Source organism: Trachypithecus francoisi, unplaced genomic scaffold, assembly GCF_009764315.1.
Source record: "Trachypithecus francoisi isolate TF-2019V2 unplaced genomic scaffold, Tfra_2.0 Lachesis_group19, whole genome shotgun sequence".
NCBI classification, from domain to species: Eukaryota; Metazoa; Chordata; class Mammalia; order Primates; family Cercopithecidae; genus Trachypithecus; species Trachypithecus francoisi.
Genome location: NW_022681464.1, coordinates 47,004,557 through 47,024,868, shown reverse-complemented (window position 1 = coordinate 47,024,868; position 20,312 = coordinate 47,004,557). Strand labels below are relative to the sequence as shown.

At 40.7% G+C, this 20,312-nt stretch overlaps 1 protein-coding gene across 9 annotated transcripts in view; it reads left to right on the top strand.

Annotated features, from left to right (window-relative positions):
- PTPN2 (protein tyrosine phosphatase non-receptor type 2) overlaps positions 1-20,312 on the top strand; it is a 99,123-nt gene that overhangs the window by 37,080 nt on the left and 41,731 nt on the right. For all 9 annotated transcript variants that reach the window (XM_033178407.1, XM_033178406.1, XM_033178404.1 and 6 more), the window contains 2 exons: positions 10,227-10,327; positions 16,442-16,540. In XM_033178407.1, coding sequence (XP_033034298.1) covers positions 10,227-10,327; positions 16,442-16,540 — 200 coding nt within the window. The remainder of the gene's footprint in view (positions 1-10,226; positions 10,328-16,441; positions 16,541-20,312) is intronic.

Sequence of the window (20,312 nt, the reverse complement as noted above, 5' to 3'; positions counted from 1 at the left end):
ATTAGTGAATCCAGGTACGAATGAATGCATGGTTTCAGTGAGTATAGATAGATAGATACGGACATAGGTGTGTGTATATACATATGTCTTATCCCTGTCCGCTGAGAAATTTTGAGAGCAGTGATAGCTGATTAGCACTGGCTATGCTTAGCTTTTGATATCCAAATTTTATTCTCCACTAGGAGGAAAATAGAGCTTTGGAGAAATGGCTGGTTCCAGGTCACAGACAGGGAAAGTGTAAGAATAGCCTGGAATGTCTGGTAGTGACAGAACGTAACGACATGCTCAAAAAATGATGATGACATATCAGAAGGATGTTGAAGCCAACTTGAGTCCACTGGCGAAATCTGGGATAATCTAAGCATGAAAATAAATAAGATTGCAACCTATTGAATAAAATAGGAATTAATGAGCCTATACTGATGTAAAGAAACAAATGAATACATAAATGAGGGATAGGGAAAGTTCTACCTTTGTATAGGTTGCCAACTAATAAATATTGAAATGGATGCTAAACTTAAGTGGGTGAAAATTTGGTGAAGGACAAGATATTCACATAATCTTGAAGTATCCCTTTATAAAATACTTATTAAATATAAAAAGAGAAATAGTAGCTCTACACTGGAGAAGTCTGGCCAACACCAGCCTTAAATATGTGATCATGACCAGTAATGAGACCTGAATCCTGAATCACGTCAGAATCCTGAACCACCCGATCGGATGTAGTGAGCACATAGCCTCCCTCTGAGATGCACGTGCCGGACATATACAAACGGAACTCATCTGTAGGGAGAGAGATATCTGACAACTCAAATGGAGGAACACTGTAAAACAACTTACAGTTTTCAAAAGGTTAAAAAATACCAGGAAAGAACAGATTGTGTCCTTTGGTTTAAAGGACATTATTGGGACACTTGGTGGAACTTGAATGGTGTCTGGTCTCTGTGCTTGGAACACTGTTAACCAAAATATCCGTGAGACTTTGATGACTATACTGTAAGTAGGATTATGTCATTGTAGAAGATAAAAAATGGAATAATCAGTTATGTTTGCAACTTGCTGTCATGACTTGGGAAGAAAATTCTTTGTACTTTACTTGGAATTTTTCTGTAAGTTTTAAAATTACTTTAAAATACAAATTAAAAATAGATATAAACGGGGTACTGAATGCCAGCCAATACATGAAGCCAAGAAAAGGAAGTAAAAGGCATAGACGTTGGAAGGGAAGAGATAAAAACGACCTTATTTGCAGATGACACGTAGAAGATGCCAGAGACTCTACCCAGCAGTGTCCTGGAATTAGTGAGTTGAACCAGTGGTGGGATACAAGGTCAGCATACAGAAGCCAATTGTATTCCTGCGTATTAGCAACAAACACGTGGAAACCAAGACTAAAAGCACATTGTTGTTTACAGTTGCTCTAAGAGAATGGAATATGTTGGAATATATCTAACAAAATATAGGACCTGTATGTTGGAAAGCACCAAACACACTGATAAAAGAAATCAAAAGATGACCTAAATAAATGGAAAAGGCCTACCATGTTCATGGATTGGAAGACTTAGCATAGTGAGTCAGTCCTCCCCAAGTTGTTCTATAGATCGATAGTGACTCATGGTGTCAAATTGTTCCTAAAGATCTAACAGTTTCTGTCAGAATTTCAGGAAGTTTTTTTTGTAGATAAAAACAAGCTTATTCTTTTATGTGGAAAGGCAAAGGAAGTAAAATAAAATGGCTAAAATGATCTTGAAAAGTAAAAACTAGAAGAAGCAGTCTACCTAATTTTAAAACTTAATGCATAGCTACAGTAATCAAAACAGTGTGGTAGTGGCAGAGGGATGAATACATAAGTCAGTGGAACAATCTAGAAATGGACTTGTAAAAGTATGGTGAACTGATGTTTTGACAGGTGCAAAGCAATTTAAAATGAAATCTCACACCTTACACAAAAGTTAACTGAAGATGGATCATAGATGGATCATAATGTAAAAGCTTTCATAAGAAAATGGGAGAAAATTCAGGATGTGAGGCTGGATGAAGAGTTCTTAGCTGTGACACCTAGAGCGCAATTCATGTAAAATATCAATAATTTATACTAAATCAAAATACCTTTGCTCCTCAAAACACCCTGTTAAGAGGACGAAAAGATGAGTACAGACTGGGAGAAAATGTAAACCACATATCTGACAACTTAGATCTAGTCTATATATAGAACTCTCAAAATGTAACAGTAAAAAGAAGCAAAAACCCCAGTTAGGAAATGGGCAAAAGATATGACACAGATGGCAGATAAGCCTATGAACATATAAAAAACTTCATTAGCCATTAGGAAAATGCAAATTCAGATCATGGTGGTGGGATGTCACTAGACATCTGCTAAAACAGCTAAAATAAAGAGATCACAAAACCCTAAAAATGCAGAGAAGCTGGATCTCATATATGGCTAGTGGGAATGTAAACTGGTCCAGCCACTCTGGAAAGTAATTTGGCAGTTTCTTAAAAAGCTGAACGTATACTTCGCCTGTATGACCCAGTGCTTGCACTCCTGGGCATTTATCCCAGAGAAACGCAGTCGTCTGTCCACACAGAAGTGTGTGTGTGAATATTCACAGCAGCTCTATTTGTAGCAGCCCCAGATTCGAAACAACCCAGGTGTCCTTCAGTGGGTAAGTGGTTAACTATGGTGCATTCGTAACACAGACTACGACTCAGCAATACAAAGGAAGAAACTTGCCGTAACAACATAGATAGCTCTCAGAGGACTTACGCTGGGTGAAAACAGTCCAGTCCCCAGTGGTGGCATAGTACATGATTCCATTTATATCACATTCTTGAAATGATGAGACTTCCCGAGAGGGAGAGCAGATCGGTGGTTAGGGGTGGAATGGGGAAGTGTGCTTGCCAAGGGGCATACAGAACCTTTGTGCTGATGGAATAGGTATGTCTTATGGTGGTCATGTGAATTTATTTGTGGTAAAATGGCATGAAACTGTACATACACAAATGAGTGCCTGTAGAACTGGAGAAATCAGAATAAGGTCTGTTGATTGTAGCAGTGTATTTTCATGCTTCTGAATTTCATGGCCTCCTGGAACTAGACCCTGGACAGCGAGTGCATTGCTAGGAGTGGGGCTCTGTGGTGAGCCCGACGGTGTCCCTGGCTGCAAAGAGCTTAACTCTGGCAAGAAGGCTGCTACTGGTCAGGCTTGACAGCTCCTGCTGCCCTCCCCCAGTGGAGCTGATCAGAATCTTGCCCTAAGAGGCCCCTCTTAAAAGCCACCTTCCTTGGGTGGGCTGGCCTGCCCTAGAGCCCTTAAAACTGGGCTGAGGGAGCTGTGGAAGCGTGCAGGGGGAGTGCTGGAGTCCAGGACAGTCAGCTGTGTGCGAGATTGCGGCGAGGGTGTGGTGGTTTCTAGATTAAAATGCAGATACATGATCAAGTAGAATTTTGAAATTCCTGTAAATATTTAAGGTAAAATAGTAATTACCAAGGAATTTTGTTCTTTAATACCCTCTTAGGGTATTGAGGGTTTGTCAGTGAAAATGATCAAGAAGGACTGGTCCAGTCGAACCACTGATTTTGACAGACAAGAAAACAGATCCCAGAGTGCCCCTTATCACAGGACTGTCAGCGACTGGGATGCTGATAATGTTTCTCAAGTAGTAATCACCTTTCTCTGGGAAATCGTGGCTCTGTCTGAAATCATGTAGGCTGGTAGAGCCAAAGCAGAGATCAGAATCCACATCTTTAGATCCCTCAAACTCCCCTCACCCATGTTTTTCATCTGCACCGCAAAATTCCAGATACCTGTACTAAAAAGTCCTGAAGGTTTCTGCGCTGAATTAGTTTACACTTAAGAAAGTCAGTTAACGTCAGTTCATTTCCTGCTTATGTTTCAGAATGGGTTGATAGTGATTTGTCATTCTAACAAAATTCTAGCAGGTGTAGGAATTTGAATATGTGAAAATCTTCTGGAATTCATCATATAAACAGTGCAAATACTTGCTGAATTAAATTGTCATGACACTCTACTAGGTAGGCACTCTGAGAAAATGGAAGTAGCAGCCGTTTTTCCCTGATAGTCAAATTTAGGAGGTGAGAGGAATGAATCAGTACAGGATTTCTCGACTCTCCGAACCTAAACTGCAGACTGCTCCTCTCCCGTTTGTCTCCGTGGCTCAAGCCACATTCTTCATATGCCTCAGACATGTTAGGTATGTACCACCTTAAGGCATTGGTCGTTCTCTGTGAGACTGACCCCTTCCACATCTGTGCTTACATGTGACCCACCTGGGTGGTCAGTCACAAGGCCGATCCTGCCCACCCTGTTTAGAATTGCAGTCTACCCCTCTCCCCAGTGCTGTGAATCCCATTACTCTACCTTTTTTTGTAGCATTTATTACTCATGTACTTTACTTAGTTATGCTTAATGCTATATCACCGATTATAGATATTTGGTCCACATTGTTTGCATGGTGTCTCATGGGCCTTTGGATGTGATGAAAGTAAAATCCTTTCCCCTAAATCCCTCTACCCTCAATTTATTTAGGTTCTATCTCTCCTAGAAGCAGAGAGTCTGAGTTTCAGAGAAAATGGTGCAATACTGCCGGGTGCTGTGGCTCACTCCTGTAATCCCAACACTTTGGGAAGCCGAGGCAGGTAGATCACCTGAGGTCAGGAGTTCAAGACCAACCTGACCAACATGGAGAAACCCCGTCTCTGCTAAAAATACAAAATTAGCCAGGCGTGGTGGCACAGAACTGTAATCCCAGCTACTCGGGAGGCTGAGGCAGGAGAATCGCTTGAACCTGGGAGGCGGAAGTTGCAGTGAGCCAAGATCGCGCCACCGCACTCCAGCCTGGACAACAAGAGCAAAACTCCATCTCAAAAAAAAAAAAAAAAAGAAAAAAGAAAAAATGGTGAGATACTTACTGATTATTTTAAAGTGAAGATTAGTATGTCTTATTTTATACAAGCTACCAAAGAGGAAAAATGTCCGTTTTCCAAACTAATGAATTTTACCTATTTTGTAAAGACACTTCTCAGGCATTCTTTTCATTGCAGACTCTTGGGAAAGATTAAAGAGGAATTTTTTCAATTAGGAGATTTGTGGAATCAGAATTTAGTGTCATTGTCCTGTCAAGTTTAGGATCTTGAAATCATGATGGATTGAAAGACACTGACAATTTCAAGGACAGTAAACTATTGTTTGGAAAAGGTTGAACTTACCAAATGTTTCCTAAACAACCTGTACTTTATTAGCAAGGTTGTGATGGTGCTACCTTGGAAATACTCTTTCCATTCCTACTGCCACTGCTTGATTCAGGCCTCATCACCTCTTGATTAAGCTTTCAGTGTATTGGTACATGAAGTTGCCTTCCTCCTTGTTCAGTCCATCTTATATGCTGCTGAGAGTTATTTTCGTGAAAATCAAATGTGTTTACACCAGTCCTTTAAAGAACTTCATTGGCTCACGCCTGTAATCCCAGCGCTATGGGAGGCTGAGGCGTGTGCATCATGAGGTCAGGAGTTCAAGACCAGCCTGGCTAACATGGTGAAACCCCATCTCTACTAAAAATACAAAAAGTAACCGGGCGTGGTGGTGCATGCCTGTAGTCCCAGCTACTCGGGAGGCTGGGGCAGGAGAATCGCTTGAACCCACGAGGCGGAGGTTGCAGTGAGCCGAGACCACGCCACTGCACTCCAGCCTGGCAACAGAGCAAGATGCTGTCTCAAAAAAATAAATAAATAAATAACTTCATTGGGGCCCTGTCCAGAGACTGTGCCTGTGGCACAGCTCACATCCCTTCAGGGTCTGCCCTTACTGTGTTTGGGGACCCCTCTTTCTAGCTAGCTCATCAGCCTTTCTGAATTTGCCAGTCCTGCACACTACACCATTCCCTTTCATTCCTCTTTATGATGTGTCCTCTGCTGGAATTTCCCCTTCCTGCTGATCTCACTAGGCCTATTCAGGTAGCAGCTACTCCAGCTGCTTCCCACGGTATTTTATGCGATAAAGTATCAGTACTCAGAATCATCGCTTGATAGAATTTCTTTTTTCCTTTTTAAAAGCTTCAAACAAATAATGTCTTACCTTTAGATCCCTATAGGTTAAAATATATTTGTTGACTAAAAATTGTGTATGATTACTGAAAGTGTTCAATGCAGGGAACACATCAGTTCATCATGGAGGCATTTCGTCAGAGAGTCTAGTTAGAGAAGATATGTCATGGACTGTGTCATCACAGAAGTGGGGTTTATGTGAGAGAGGAGTTGGAAATCACACCTGAGTGGAGAGCAGTGTGAAAGGTGATGTCAGCAAGAATTTAGGATGTATAGAAAGGATAGTAAAGACGCCAGCTGGATGGATCAGGAAGACATGGAATGCAGAATGCAGGAAATACGTAATCTCTTAACTTGCACAAACCTAGGTTTCATTTTTGTGTTGTAGTGTGTGACACTGGTGATCACTTTACTTTCCTGAGTGACCGTGAGATGGGTGTGGTCCATATTCATATGCACTTCATAGGGGTGTGAGGACTGAGAGAGGCGACCCAGTGACTAGTGTCACACAAACGTGACATGTCATAGGCACCAGATGATTCTAGACAGTGGTTCTGGTTGGTTTTGTGGTCAGTTAGAAACCTTTCATCAAGTGAAACTTTCTTTGCAGAGCAAACAATTGAACAGTTAATATAAAATCTATATGTACTAAAGTTTGTATTCTCCATTAATATGGGGGAGTATATGGTAACCTGGTGTTTAGTGCTAGCTGTGTTTTTGGCTCATTGCTCAATTTATGAGAGAGAACGCATAATATTTGTTGTTCGACCATTTTACTTGCAGGATTGAAGAGAGTTGACATATCTAGAAAATGCTTTGAGTTCTTGGACATGACTATTTGAAAACGTACCAATTACCCTTAGTTGAGAATGGGAAAATCTAAAGGGGAAAAGTCACTGGTTGACGCTGTACTATTAGAATTGGTCATCTTCTTGCCTGACTTGTAAGTTAAGGATGAGTGATCTTTGCTGTGATGTAACTTGTTGAGGATAAATTGTAACCAGTTACAATGAACACAGATTCTCCTCTGTTTGACCTGGAAAACTTTCCAAAAGGAGATGTCTTTAAGATGATGATATATTTGGTGAAATCTGTGGGTTTGTTTTTTTTTTTTTAGAGCTGATGATGACAGTATTGAAAGAGGAAACTAATTTGTACTGTCAGCATAGCCACAGCTAGCACTAGTCATTTCTTGAGAGGTGGAGCTGTTTCTCAGAAAACATGCTGTTTGAGGGTAGGAGGTGAAGCTCCTTGTCAGAAATTGGCTTAATTTTTATCCAAGTTATAAACCACAGTTCTGTTTGGGTATTGCATTTCTTCATTCACTGAGTGACAAGATTTAAGGCAGATGATGCCTGTAGAAAAAAAAGTGTATATTCTTGATAGTTCTGCTACTGGTGCTAGTAGAGGTTGAGAAATAAGATTTCCTGTGAAGTGTGGTTTGGTTGTTTTTGTGGTATCTCATGCAAAACAGTTTGAACTATCTTCATTTTTCTCCATTTATTGGATCCTTTAAAAGATAGGAAAGGGTGAGATAACCAGACTTACGATGGTAGATTATTGTGGGCTTTGGGACTCCCTTATATAGCCCAAAGGTTATGGGATGCTGCTGTTACAATAATCTCATTTCAGAGGTTCCTATGGAAGAGGAGAAAGGATGTACCTTTCTGTGTGTTCTCATTGAGAAGTCAAAAGTTTTTAATGATTTTTAATGGTTTTTAATGATTTCGTTTACAGATTTGGGGCTGACTGATAGTATCTGGGCAGGGTAAAGAGACCTGTGACTCAGGTTGTAAGGGAACCTGTGTATGCGCTCACAAACTCGCAACTGTGTGTTACGATCCTTAACTGGAGAAGAGGCAGTGCCCTTCTTTGTTATCTTCACTAAAGAGTATAAATTATAAAGTCACAGTTTCTCATAAAAAGGCTTTCATAGTTTCACTTCCTGAAATGTGTATATTCACAATCTTTTGCAATAGTTATTTTAAGGTGATGTGTTTTAGTTAATTTTTGTCTCTACAGCATCTTCTAAATCAAAAAGTTATATATACTTTTTATTTTATATTAATCTTTTTAAATTGTTTTTTGTAATTTTAATATATTTTTAATTTATTTTAAAGTTTTATTTCTCTTTTTTACTTTAAGATTTTTTCTTTTTAAATTGTTTTTCATTTTTCCTTCGTATGTATTTTTCTTAATAGAACAGAAGAATTAAAATAATATCTAGTGATGTAGGTATTTGAGTTTTGTTTTTAATCAGCCTTGAGAAGAAAATGTAGGCTCAAATAACATTTGTAGTCAGTTGTAAATAGCTATAGAGTTTTCCCAAGGATTACCTTTCTTAGTATTATCTGATAACAAAATTAAAAAAAAAAAAATCCTGAGAAAATTCACTGTTCCTTTGCTTTTGTTGACTCTATAAATTAATATTAAACAGGAAGCGAGGCCACTGCCAGGGGCTGAGCCCTGCAGACCCAGTGCCCTGCAGGTAGTGCCCTCCTCCATACTGCCTCCCAGGACTGGATCTGGGCTTTTCTGGTATGTGGTTACTGTGCTTATAGAGCATTGAGGTAGCACCTGGTGCATATTTTACAGATTGAAGGAAAATAACAGTGAATTTTAGTTCAGAGTCCTGAGGGTGAGGTATCAAATACTCTGGCTGAAGGTCTTTCTCTAGGTTTACTTCCTCCATAGCTGGGCAAGGGTGTGGGGTGGTGCCATGTGGGGTAACCAGATTCCCAGCACCCTGTGAGGTAGACCTTCCCGGGTTTTATGGATTCCTACCGCATGTTAGCCAAATGGCTGTTTTCAGTTGTGCAATAGATATGAGTAGCCTTTGGTTTGTGTTCTTTCTGTGATTACAACATGAGGAAATACATTCCTCTGGTGTGATATTTTAGTGGAACTTTAATTTTAAAATCGTGTAGCATTCTAAAACCAGGTATTATTTTTTTGATATGTTGTCTAGGAGATACGTGGTCTTTATTTTAATTAGGTTGCTGACCTTTTTACTGTTTTACATAACAGTTAAAGGGTGATTAAACTGTTAAAAAAAAAAGTGATTTTTAAAAAAAGTGCTTGTTGACATCATCTTTCCGAGAACACTAGTATATGTGATTTACTATAACAAGATCTTAGTTTTTCCTGTTGGCAAATGACACGTAATATTTACAGAGGTCTTGGGTTTAGTCCAGCAGAAACATCTCAGATAAATTGATGTGTGAAACTAAAGCCATTTTACATTTCCTTTCATATGGGGATAATATAAACAGTTTTTTCGTTTAAAAGTAAAGAGAGACTGGCTATTTAGTATGGATTTCTTTGAGGGGACAACTTGTAATAGTATACATTCTCTAGAGTTAAACATCAAACACCGTGTTTTTAGTTTTATAATTCAGTGATATGCATCCAGCAGTTGTGTGTTGAGGATTCTGAGTTAATTCATGGGCTTTTTCTCCTGGTGTCATGCTTGTCTTCCTTTTCCATCTAAATGTATAAGGTCACATTTTGTATTTCACTTATTTAAATTAGCATAAATTCTCAATCTATGAGATTTTTACTTTTAAAAACTAGAAATATCTCTAAACTGTAAACTGTTAACAGTCTAAGTAGTGAAGTATCTTCAGTGGTCTTTTAAATACAATTGGAATATTTCAGCTGTCTTTAAATGTTTTCAGCATTTAACCTAAACACAGTTCAGTGCTAAGATTTATTTATAGTGGAATTCTTATCTGTTGAGCAGTGAAGAGGGTGAAATAGGGTAACCTCGGAAATCTAGTCTCATCTATTTGAGACCAGTTACCGTTTTGTAGGTAGACCCGTCAATTCTTAGGTACCAAGAATCTGAATGATCCTTTCACTTTTGGGAAGGTAAGTACTTTATTCATTTAACTATGTTTACTTCTGTTCGATTTTTCAAGTCACAATGGCTAATGTGCTACAAACAGAAGCACTTCCCTTCCAGCACTATAGTAACAAACGAGATTACATTTTATAGTTCTTAAAAAAAAGTATAGTTTAGGATTTGTCTCAACTCTCTTACGATGCTAATTCATTTTTCTTATTTCTTCTATCCTTTTGTAAATACCTAGAATATTAATATGAAGATAAGAAAATGGTAAGTTTGAAATGACAGTTGTGGTTTATCATTCTCTGTTTTCAGATGATCACAGCCGTGTTAAACTGCAGAATGCTGAGAATGATTATATTAACGCCAGTTTAGTTGACATAGAAGAGGCACAAAGGAGTTACATCTTAACACAGGCAAGTAGTACGATACCAAGCAAATGTCTGAAAATGATGTGTTCGTGGTCGTTCAGCTGTAAATCATAGGGAAAAGTATATCTTGACTTCTTTTGGAAATGAAATGGTAATTTAGTTTTTTCTGGCGATGTAACGAATTTTGGACGTTATAAAGTTTTGAGGCTTTAGTGAGTATTTAAGATAAAAGGCAAGTTATTTTTAATATTACACGTTCTGTGAAGGAAAATTCTTATGAAATGGCTTAGGCCAGTTCTTTGGGCAGGTTGTTCCTTACATTATGTCTGACACAGAGCTCTGCGAATGCTTCTTAGCGTCTTCTGTTTCTCTTCCCATAACCTGTGGCAAAACCAGAGGCCCTAGACGCCTCTTCTGTAGCTCTCCCTGCCTCGCATATACCTTCAGAGAGTACGCCAAGTCCTGGATGGTGTCTGGTCGTCTTTGAGGACCTGTGCAGGTGCTGAGACCAGGTGCTCCAGAGGCCCAGCTGCAAGGCCTTGTGCTCCCTTTGGCCTTCTGTCCAGTTGTCTCTGAGCACATCAGCCACACCTGTGTGCAAGCATGATTTTCCTTCCATTCTGAGATAATAGGAGAGATTTTTGTGTATCCACAGCTACTCTTTATTCATCAAGTAATAAAGACTTGATTAATGGTGCTGTCACTTCCCCCTAAAGATTTTTAAATATTCAAGAGATACACCATAATATTTGATATTTTTGAAAACATAACTTGAATCAGACTTACTTGAAAGAGAAAAATGATAAGTAAAAAGATATGCAGATTAATGTAACTATGAGCTATTAGACTACATCAGTTCAAAGGAAACTAAAATGCATTATTTTACTTGAGGTAATACAGCTCCTGCAAGTCAAAAAAAGAAAAACAGCCCATGGAGAAAACTGGCATAGGACATAAATTCCTAGTTCAAAGAACGAAACAAAGGTGGACACTTTGCACATGAAGAGATGCCGCCTTCATTCAGCAACCAGGGAATGGGCCTTCCCCTGTCAGAACAGGAGAGATTTCAAAGTGTGGAACTCAGTCTTCAAATACTCTGACCGACCAAGAAAGTCTACTTAGAGAAATACAGTCAGACATAAAGACATACGTGATAGGCCAGGCGTGGTGGCTCATGCCTGTAATCCCAGCACTTTAGGAGGCTGAGGCACATGGATCACCTGAGATCAGGAGTTTGAGACCAGCCTGGCCAACATGGTGAAACCCCATCTTTACTAAAAATACAAAAATTAGCTGGGTGTGGTGGCAGCCACCTATAATCCCAGCTACCCAGGAGTCTGAGGCAGGAGAATCGCTTGAACCTGGGGGATGAAGGTGGCAGTGAGGCAAGATGGCGCCACTGTACTCCAGCCTGGGCAAAAGAGCAAAACTCTGTCCAAAAAAAAAGACATATGTGATCATGTTCATTGCAGTCTTATTTTAACGCATCAGACTCATGCTGTCTGTAAGGGACTGGTTAAATAAGTTAATCATACATACACCATTAGTGGTTATTTTTGGAGCTTGGGAATAGAGACTTTAATTTTCCATTTTCTTCCTTTCTGTAATATTGGAAGTTTTTTTAAATGTGCATTCATATTTTAAACTATTTAGAGTTAAAAATTTTATTTTCTGTTTGAAATAACTACAGTTGATCCTTGAACCACACAGGGTTGAACTGTACTAGTCCACTTACAGGCAAATTTTTTTCAATCAAAAACGGGTCGGAAATGCGGTGTTCATGAGATGTGAAATCCATGCATACAGAGGGCTGACTCTCTGTATCTGCAGGTTCTACAGGGCCACCAGTGGGGTTTGGACATGTGTGGATTTTGGTATACTGCAGTGGAGGGAGGTGGATTGGGTCCTAGAACCAGTCCCCTGTGTATATCCAGGAACAACTAATAATATTGCAAAATAGAGAAGAATAACCACCCTAGATCCCTTATCACAATACTTTCTCCCTCTGTACCATTTTTCTCCTTTTCTTTTTTTGTTTTTGTTTTTTGTTCGCTTCTTAGTTCTTTTTTTTTTTTTTTTTTTTGAGACGGAGTCTCGCTGTGTCGCCCGGGCTGGAGTGCAGTGGCCGGATCTCAGCTCACTGCAAGCTCCGCCTCCCGGGTTCACGCCATTCTCCCGCCTCAGCCTCCCGAGTAGCTGGGACTACAGGCGCCCGCCATCTCGCCCGGCTAGTTTTTTGTATTTTTAGTAGAGACGGGGTTTCACCGTGTTAGCCAGGAGGGTCTGGATCTCCTGACCTCGTGATCCGCCCGCCTCGGCCTCCCAAAGTGCTGGGATGACAGGCTTGGGCCACCGCGCCCGGCCTTCTCTTCTTAGTTCTTAAAAACATAGATCTTTCTCAAGATTCTAAATTAGCTTTTTTTTTTTTTTTCTCCCCTCCAGTCTGCACCACAGCCCTTTAAGACCATGGTTTTAACCTTTGTAAACTAAGATAGGGTAGACTACTGTCATGGTACCTGTGCTTGAATCTTGGTGCCAGCATTTCATTGGGTATTCACTGACCCAGCAAAGGCTTACTGAGACCTACTCTGTGGCAGGCATTGTTTAAATAAAACAGACTTGTTGAATAAAACCCTACTATTATGAATTTTACATTCTGGTGGGAAATAAAATTAGTAACAGTTAATAATTTTGTAATAGTGTTTTTACATGCTTTGTATAATTTAAACCTTAAGACAACCCTCTGTGGTAAATAGTATTACCTTTATTTTATACACGAGGAATCTAAGGAGGTCCAGAGATATTAAATAACTTTTTTTTTTTTTTGAGATGGAGTCTTACTCTGTTGCCCAGCCTGGAGTGCAGTGATGCGATCTCAGCTCACTACAACCTCTGCCTCCCAGGTTCAAGTGATTCTCGTGCTTCAGCCTCCCAAGTAGCTGGGATTACAGGTGCTCACCACCACTCCCAGCTAATTTCTGTATTTTTAGTAGAGACAAGGTTTCATCGTGTTGCTCAGGCTGGTCTCAAACTCCTGGCCTCAGATGATCCACCTGCCTTGGCCTCCCAAAGTGCTGGGATCACAGGTGTGAGCCACCACGCCCAGCCTCCTAGTGATTGTTTTTGAACTTCTTGTTGCTGTGTGTGTCCTGAAGGAGCCCTGCACATTTAATGCGAGAACTCAGAATCCTGTGTCTGGCTTTTTGTTCTCTCCTGAGTTCCTCTCTATATTTGTCAGGTCTCTATTGGATATTTTTACTGGATTTCAAAATCTGCACGTTTTCTATCTTTTTTACCAAGGCAGCTGCCTTCCTGTTTTTCTCATTGGGATTGAAACTGTCCTCATTGTCTGCCAAGTTCTTTCTGATCTTCTGTTGCCCCTCCCTTTTTTCAGAGCTCTCTTCAGTTACACCTGTCCTGTTGCAGCAGCTTTTTAAGGTCTCCCTTTGCCACCATCCCTGTCACTCTACCGGTGTAATTGCCGACTACATCCCTCCACTTCCACCTCACTGATCTATTTGTCTTTTCCCAAATATGCCCTAAACTTTCATGCACTTTGCCTTACGCTTGGAGGGCCTGGAATGGACCCTAACTGCCTCCTGTTCTTCTGCATTCCCTCTCTGTGTCAGGACCTTTTTTGAGGCTCTTCTGTAGTTTCCTTCCCAGCCTTTCCTGCTCCCTAAAACCTGGGTTTAATTTACTCATATTCTTGTGATACTTAACTGTGTCCATTAGTCGTACAAGTACTCCTCCTTGCCACCTGTGCAAGCTCTTCAAGAGCCAAGACTGCATCTCAGTCTAGCTCTTGGCCTTGCACCTAGCAGGTTGTTGAGAATGGAGGATACAGAAAACTAGAGATGCAAAATGCTTATTACCCCGGCGCTTCTGGTTGTCCTTTGTAGATTATTGTTTCAATCATCTTTTTCTTCTGAGTTGTATGAATTAGTATTTTTTTAAAAGTCACCTCCTTGGTGTGTTATGTCTGTTTTGCAGATGAAGAAAATTGGTAGCATTGCTAGTAAATAGAAGGGCTGAGATGTGAATTTCTGTCCCTCTGATTTAAAAACCTGTGGCTGGGCGTAGTGGCTCACGCCTGTCATCCCAGCACTTTGGGAGGCTGAGGCGGGCGATCATCACCTGAGGTCAGGAGAGTTTGAGACCAGCCTGGCCAACATGGTAAAACCCCGTCTCTACTAAAACTACAAAAATTAGCCGGGCATGGTGGTGCACACCTGTAGTCCCAGCTACTCAGGAGGCTGAGGCAGGGAGAATTGCTTGCATCCAGGTGGCAGAGGTTGCAGTGAGCTGAGGTGGTGCCATTGCACTCCATTCTGGGCAACAGAGCAAGACTCCATCTCGAAAAAAGAAAAACCAGTGTTCTTTATACTATAGCAGCTATGTTCATGTTTATTATTTAGTCTTTAGGATCACCAGTGGAATGGCATGGGATGTGATTGTGTGTATACACCAAGGAGTGACCTTACTGGCAAAATGCTACATCCATTTTTTTTTTTTTTTTAAATAAAAAGGCATTCATTTTACTGGGGATTTCCTCATTGCTGTTTTTACCTCTACACTGTCTTTTGTTTTGGAAGTAGATCAAGTAATAGAAAAACAAGTTGAGTGAGGAAAACGCTATTCTCAAATATTAGGTCGTAGTTTGTCGGGATCCTCAGTAGACATCTAGCATTTTTACAACTTAATCTTGGTTTATTCATTTAAGTAATATTTATTGAGTATCTGCTACATACCAAGGAGTACACCGGGCCTAAAGATGCTTTTAGTCGGCCAGGCACCATGGCTCACACCTGTAATGCCAGCACTTTGGGAGGCCGAGGCAGGTGGATCACTTGAGGTCAGAAGTTCGAGACCAAACTGGCCAACATAATGAAACCCTGTCTCCCCTAAAAATACAAAATTTAGCCAGGTGTGGTGTTGGGCGCCTATAATCCCAGCTCCATGGGAGGCTTAGGCAGGAGAATCTCATGAACCTGGGAGGCGGAGGTTACGGTGAGCTGAGATCGCGACACTTCTCTCTAGCCCGGGTGACAAGAGACACCATCTCAAAAAATAAAAAATTCTTTTAGTCTAGAACCACTTTGACTCCCTTGTTGCACGTGGGTCTGAAGCTCTGGGCAGCCCTAGCCCCCACTCCTGACTCTGCCCCTGACTCTTCCCACTCTGCTACATTCCATGAGAGTTGAATGCATGTTCAGAGTTATTTTAGGTGTAGCAAAACTACATCTCATTTAACCTTCTCATTTAAAACTAGTTAAAATTTGTACATCGGCTTTTCATCTCTTATTAGTCCTTTCTTTTACCCTATGCTATCATTAAAATGTGAAAGCAATTGGAAATACATGAAATATTTTGCTTTTATCCGCATGGTGGTGTTGTAACATGGACTGTTGCCCCTTTTTAACTCTGCCCAATACTCTTCCATTGAGGCCATACATACTGTGCATTTGTAGATTAACAGTTTCATTGTGATTCAGGTACTTTAATGATTCCTACTTTTTCTAGAAATCTTTCTGTAGTTGACTTGAGTTGAATGGCTGGCCAGTGATAGTGGACTTTTTTCTCATGGATCTTCTATGATGTGTGGGAGGCAGGTCCTGTCTTTTGACTGTGGAAGATGAAGAGGACAGAAATTACCTTTGTCTACCTTCTTTGCAGCTAGAACATGATCTGTCAGATACTCCTACTTGTGATTTTGTCTCTGGTTTGCCTATAGATTGTTTATGAATACTACAGCCGCCTTCATGTGGCAGTGCCAGCAAAAGCAAGGGGATAGTAGTGACAATATCAAGAGCAGCATCCCAGGTTGACTCTCTTTGTGGCAGGACCTTGCTTGTGCCTCAACCCTTGATTCCTACCCAAGCTTGGCTCTCTAGTCCTCAACTCCGAAAGCCACCTGATATCTTAATTCCTTTTTTGCCTAAGAAAATAAAAGTCAATTTTAATCATTTACAACCAAAAATCCTAAGTAGCACAGACCTGGTTTTGAAATCAGGTGGATTGGAAGTCTTGGTTTTCTTCTTAAAAGCCCATCCACTGTCTGTCTTGTAACATCCCAGGAGCAGACTTGACGAGGCCTTCCTGAAGCCTTGCTCTTTCTATCTGCTTCCCTCATCTGCTCTCTCTCCTCTCTCCTCACAGGGTCCACTTCCTAACACATGCTGCCATTTCTGGCTTATGGTTTGGCAGCAGAAGACCAAAGCAGTTGTCATGCTGAACCGCATTGTGGAGAAAGAATCGGTGAGTAATATTTAATATTTACAGCTTAGTATACTGTATGTGATCATTAGCATATAAAGATTTTCATTTTGGGGCCAATATTCATTCCTTAGTTTTGGCCTTTAATTGCTAAAGGCTAGTGGTCAAAGTGTTTCTGTCCAGAAAAACTTATTCATCCTTTTCCTTTCTTATTTTAAGTATTTATATAACAATTGCAGACCTTTCATCTCCAAGATAGAAATATAATGGAATAAATACTGACTAGCAGTGATACATAGATCTTTGGAATCCCTAGGAATCCTTGTTGACATATTTGTCACTAAGTCCCTCTTCCAGCTTTAAGATCTTGTACTGTTCTACTTCAGATTTCTTACTTTATTCTACATTTCATAATTGCTGGTTTTTACTGATGATGAAAATTTCCTAATCCACTTCTAATCAGATGTGGCAATGACATGCCAGAATTTCCGGCAGTGTCAGCATAGTCATTTACAGTGGTTTTTCCTGATTTTCAGTATCATTTAAAAATTAAGGATTAGGCCAGGCGCAGTGACTCAAATCTCTAATCCCAGCACTTTGGGAGGCTGAGGCAGGCAGATCACTTGAGGGCAAGAGTTTGAGACCAGCCTGGCCAACATGGTGAAACCTCGTCTCTACCAAAAATACAAAAATTAGCCGGGTGTAGTCCCAGCTACTTGGGAGGCTGAGGCAGGACAACTGCTTGAACCTGGGAGGTGGAGGTTGCAGTGAGCCGAGATTGTGCCACTGCACCCCAGCCTGGATGGTCGAGTGAGACTCTATCTCCAAACCACTGCAGTTCAGCCTGGGCGGTAGAGTGAGACTCCATCTCCAAAAAAATAAATAAATAAATAAAATTAAGGATTATGACATTGTCAGTTTGAGCAGCATTGCAGACTAAATGATTTGCAAATTTCATTCTCTCATTTTGGAGTATAATTACTGTATTAATAAGATAACACTGCCACAAGAATTTAGAAATCATGCTGATGGTGGTTGGACCTGGATGGTTAACAAGTGTCAGGTTTAATTATTTTGGGGAAGATTCCTTCAGAGGTGGTGGGTAATGTGCTATTCATCAAGAGACCCGTAATGTCTGATTATTGTTCTTTTTATTTTATTAATAGCCATTATTGGTCAGTGCTCAGCTTCTTAATTCATTATGGGTTACAGATGGTGATAATCCATTTCTGTCATTACCTCTCTTAAAAGGAGTTTTCCAAAAAAAGTGGATTCCCTATTGAGGTCATCTGTCCTCAACAGATGACCAATTAGGAGTTTTTCTGGTGGAGAGTGGCAGGAGAGGATGAATTATTATGGGTTTAGACATATTGGGTTCATTTTACTCCTTTGCAGTTATTTTCCTTATTTTTGATCAAATTATCCTGTCATTGGCTAGCAGCAATCTCTTTTTTTTTTTTTTTTGAGACGGAGTCTTGCTCTGCCACCCAGGCTGGAGTGCAGTGGCCGGATCTCAGCTCACTGCAGGCTCCACCTCCCGGGTTTATGCCGTTCTCCTGCCTCAGCCTCCCGAGTAGCTGGGACTACAGGCGCCCGCCTCGTCGCCCGGCTAGTTTTTTGTATTTTTAAGTAGAGACAGGGTTTCACCGTATTAGCCAGGATGGTCTCGATCTCCTGACCTCGTGATCCGCCCGTCTCGGCCTCCCAAAGTGCTGGGATTACAGGCTTGAGCCACCGCGCCCGGCCTAGCAATCTCTTTAGGTTGGGTCCTGAGTGCTTTTTGTTTTTGAGATGGAGTCTCTCTCTGTTGCCCAGGCAGGAGTGCAGTGGTGTTATTTCGGCTCACTTCAACCTCCATTTCCTGGGTTCAAGCGATTCTCCCGCCTGAGCCTCCCGAGTAACTGGGATTACAAGCACCCACCAGCATGTGGCTAATTTTTGTAGAGACTGTTTTACCATATTGGCCAGGCTGGTCTCAAGCTCCTGACCTCAAGTGATCTGCCCATCTCAGCCTCCCAAAGTGGTGGGATTACAAGCATGAGTCACCTCACCCAGCCCTGAGTCCTTTTTAAGAAACCTTTAATAGTTTCCTTGGCTGGGTGCAGTGGCTCACACCTGTAATCCCAGCACTTTGGGGAGTTAGGTGGATTGCTTGAGCCCAGGAGTTTGAGACCAGCCTGGGCAAATGGTGAAACTCTGTCTCTGCAAAAAATACAAAACTTAACTGGGCGTGGTAGCACATGCCTGTAGTCCCAGCTACCTGGGGGACTGAAGCAGGAGGATCGCTTGAGGCCAGGAAGATGGCTGCAGTTAGCTGTGACCCTGCCAATGCACTCCAGCCTGGGTGACAGAGAGAGACCCTGTCTCAAAGAAAAAAATTTTTTTTTCTTAATGTCTGTAATTACTGCATATTGCAGGCTCATCTCAAACTCTTGCTGCCCAGACCTGGAGCCAGCCGTTTCTCTGAGGAGCTTTGGTTTCTTTTAATGGGCAGTAGTATTTCAAGATCACAGCAAAAATAAGGATATGTGTTGCTACTGGACTGGCCATTGTTTTGAGGGCTTTTCAGTGGACAAAAGCTAAGGAACAATATGTATATGTTACGATAACATACTTTAAGAGTTCCTAATATTTCCAATTTAAATTTGGAGCTGTAAGGGCCGCTTAGCCCCTTCCATCTTATATCTGCGATTTCCTTTTTCATACCAATAATCCTGGTTCTCAAAGAGATGAGAGAGAGAAGCTATCTTGTAATGACTCATTTCCTTCTTCCCATATCACATACAAAACATAGCCATAATCATATCATCTACTACCAAAATAATTACTGAAAATGGTTTACAATTTTTAATATTTTTTTCTCTTCCTGATGTTTCTGAGCTGTACTTTACAAATGTAAGTCTCTCCCTTAGAGAGACTCTTAGTTCTACAAGCAAGCATTAGTTAATATTCATCAACAGTCTTTCTTGATGTCTCCCCAGTCATTCTGACTACAGCTCATTCTCTAGTGGATCCTAAGGAAGGACTTGTGAGCATTGTAGTCTCCGATTTTTTTACATGTCAGTGATGGTTCATCTGCTGTCTTAATATTTGAAAGTCAGTTTGGCAGGATATGAAATCCTTGACTCCCGTGCTATTCTTTGAACAGCTTAAACATTTTTCCATTTCCTTCTGGTCTTCCACCAAAGTCTGATGGACATCTTACTTCCTTTATAAGTCTCTTGTTCTTTTTTATCTACACTACCCAATAAATTCCTTTTTTCTTTTTCTTCAGATATTATTCATTTTACCAAAAATATGTCTTAGTGATTGGCCATTCTGGGTCAGTTTTTACAGGTACACAATGTCTTCTTGAGTGTTTGACTTCAAGTACTTTTTTCTTATTTTTTTAATACTTTTTGTTAAAGAAATATTTGTTGAGTTACAGTCCTTAGTATTTGTTCTGCTCCCTTGCTTGCTTTAATGTTCCTCTTTGGGTCTTCCTATTATACATATGTTGGATTTTCTTTGCCTATCTTTTTTGTTTGTCACATTCTCTTATCCTGTTTATCTCTCTATTTCTGTTTTACTTAAAAAAGATTTGCTTTTTCTGGCCAGGTTTGAGGGCTCACACCTATAATCCCAGCACTTTGGGAGGCTGAGGCAGGAGGGTCCCTTGAGCCCAGGAATTCAAAACCAGCCTGGACAACAAACTGAGACCCTACCTCTATAAAAAATACAAAAAGTAGCCAGGTGCGGTGAAAAGTAGCCATGCACCTGGAGTGCCAGCTGGGATTGGGAGATCGCTTGAGCCCAGAAGATTGAGGCTGAAGTG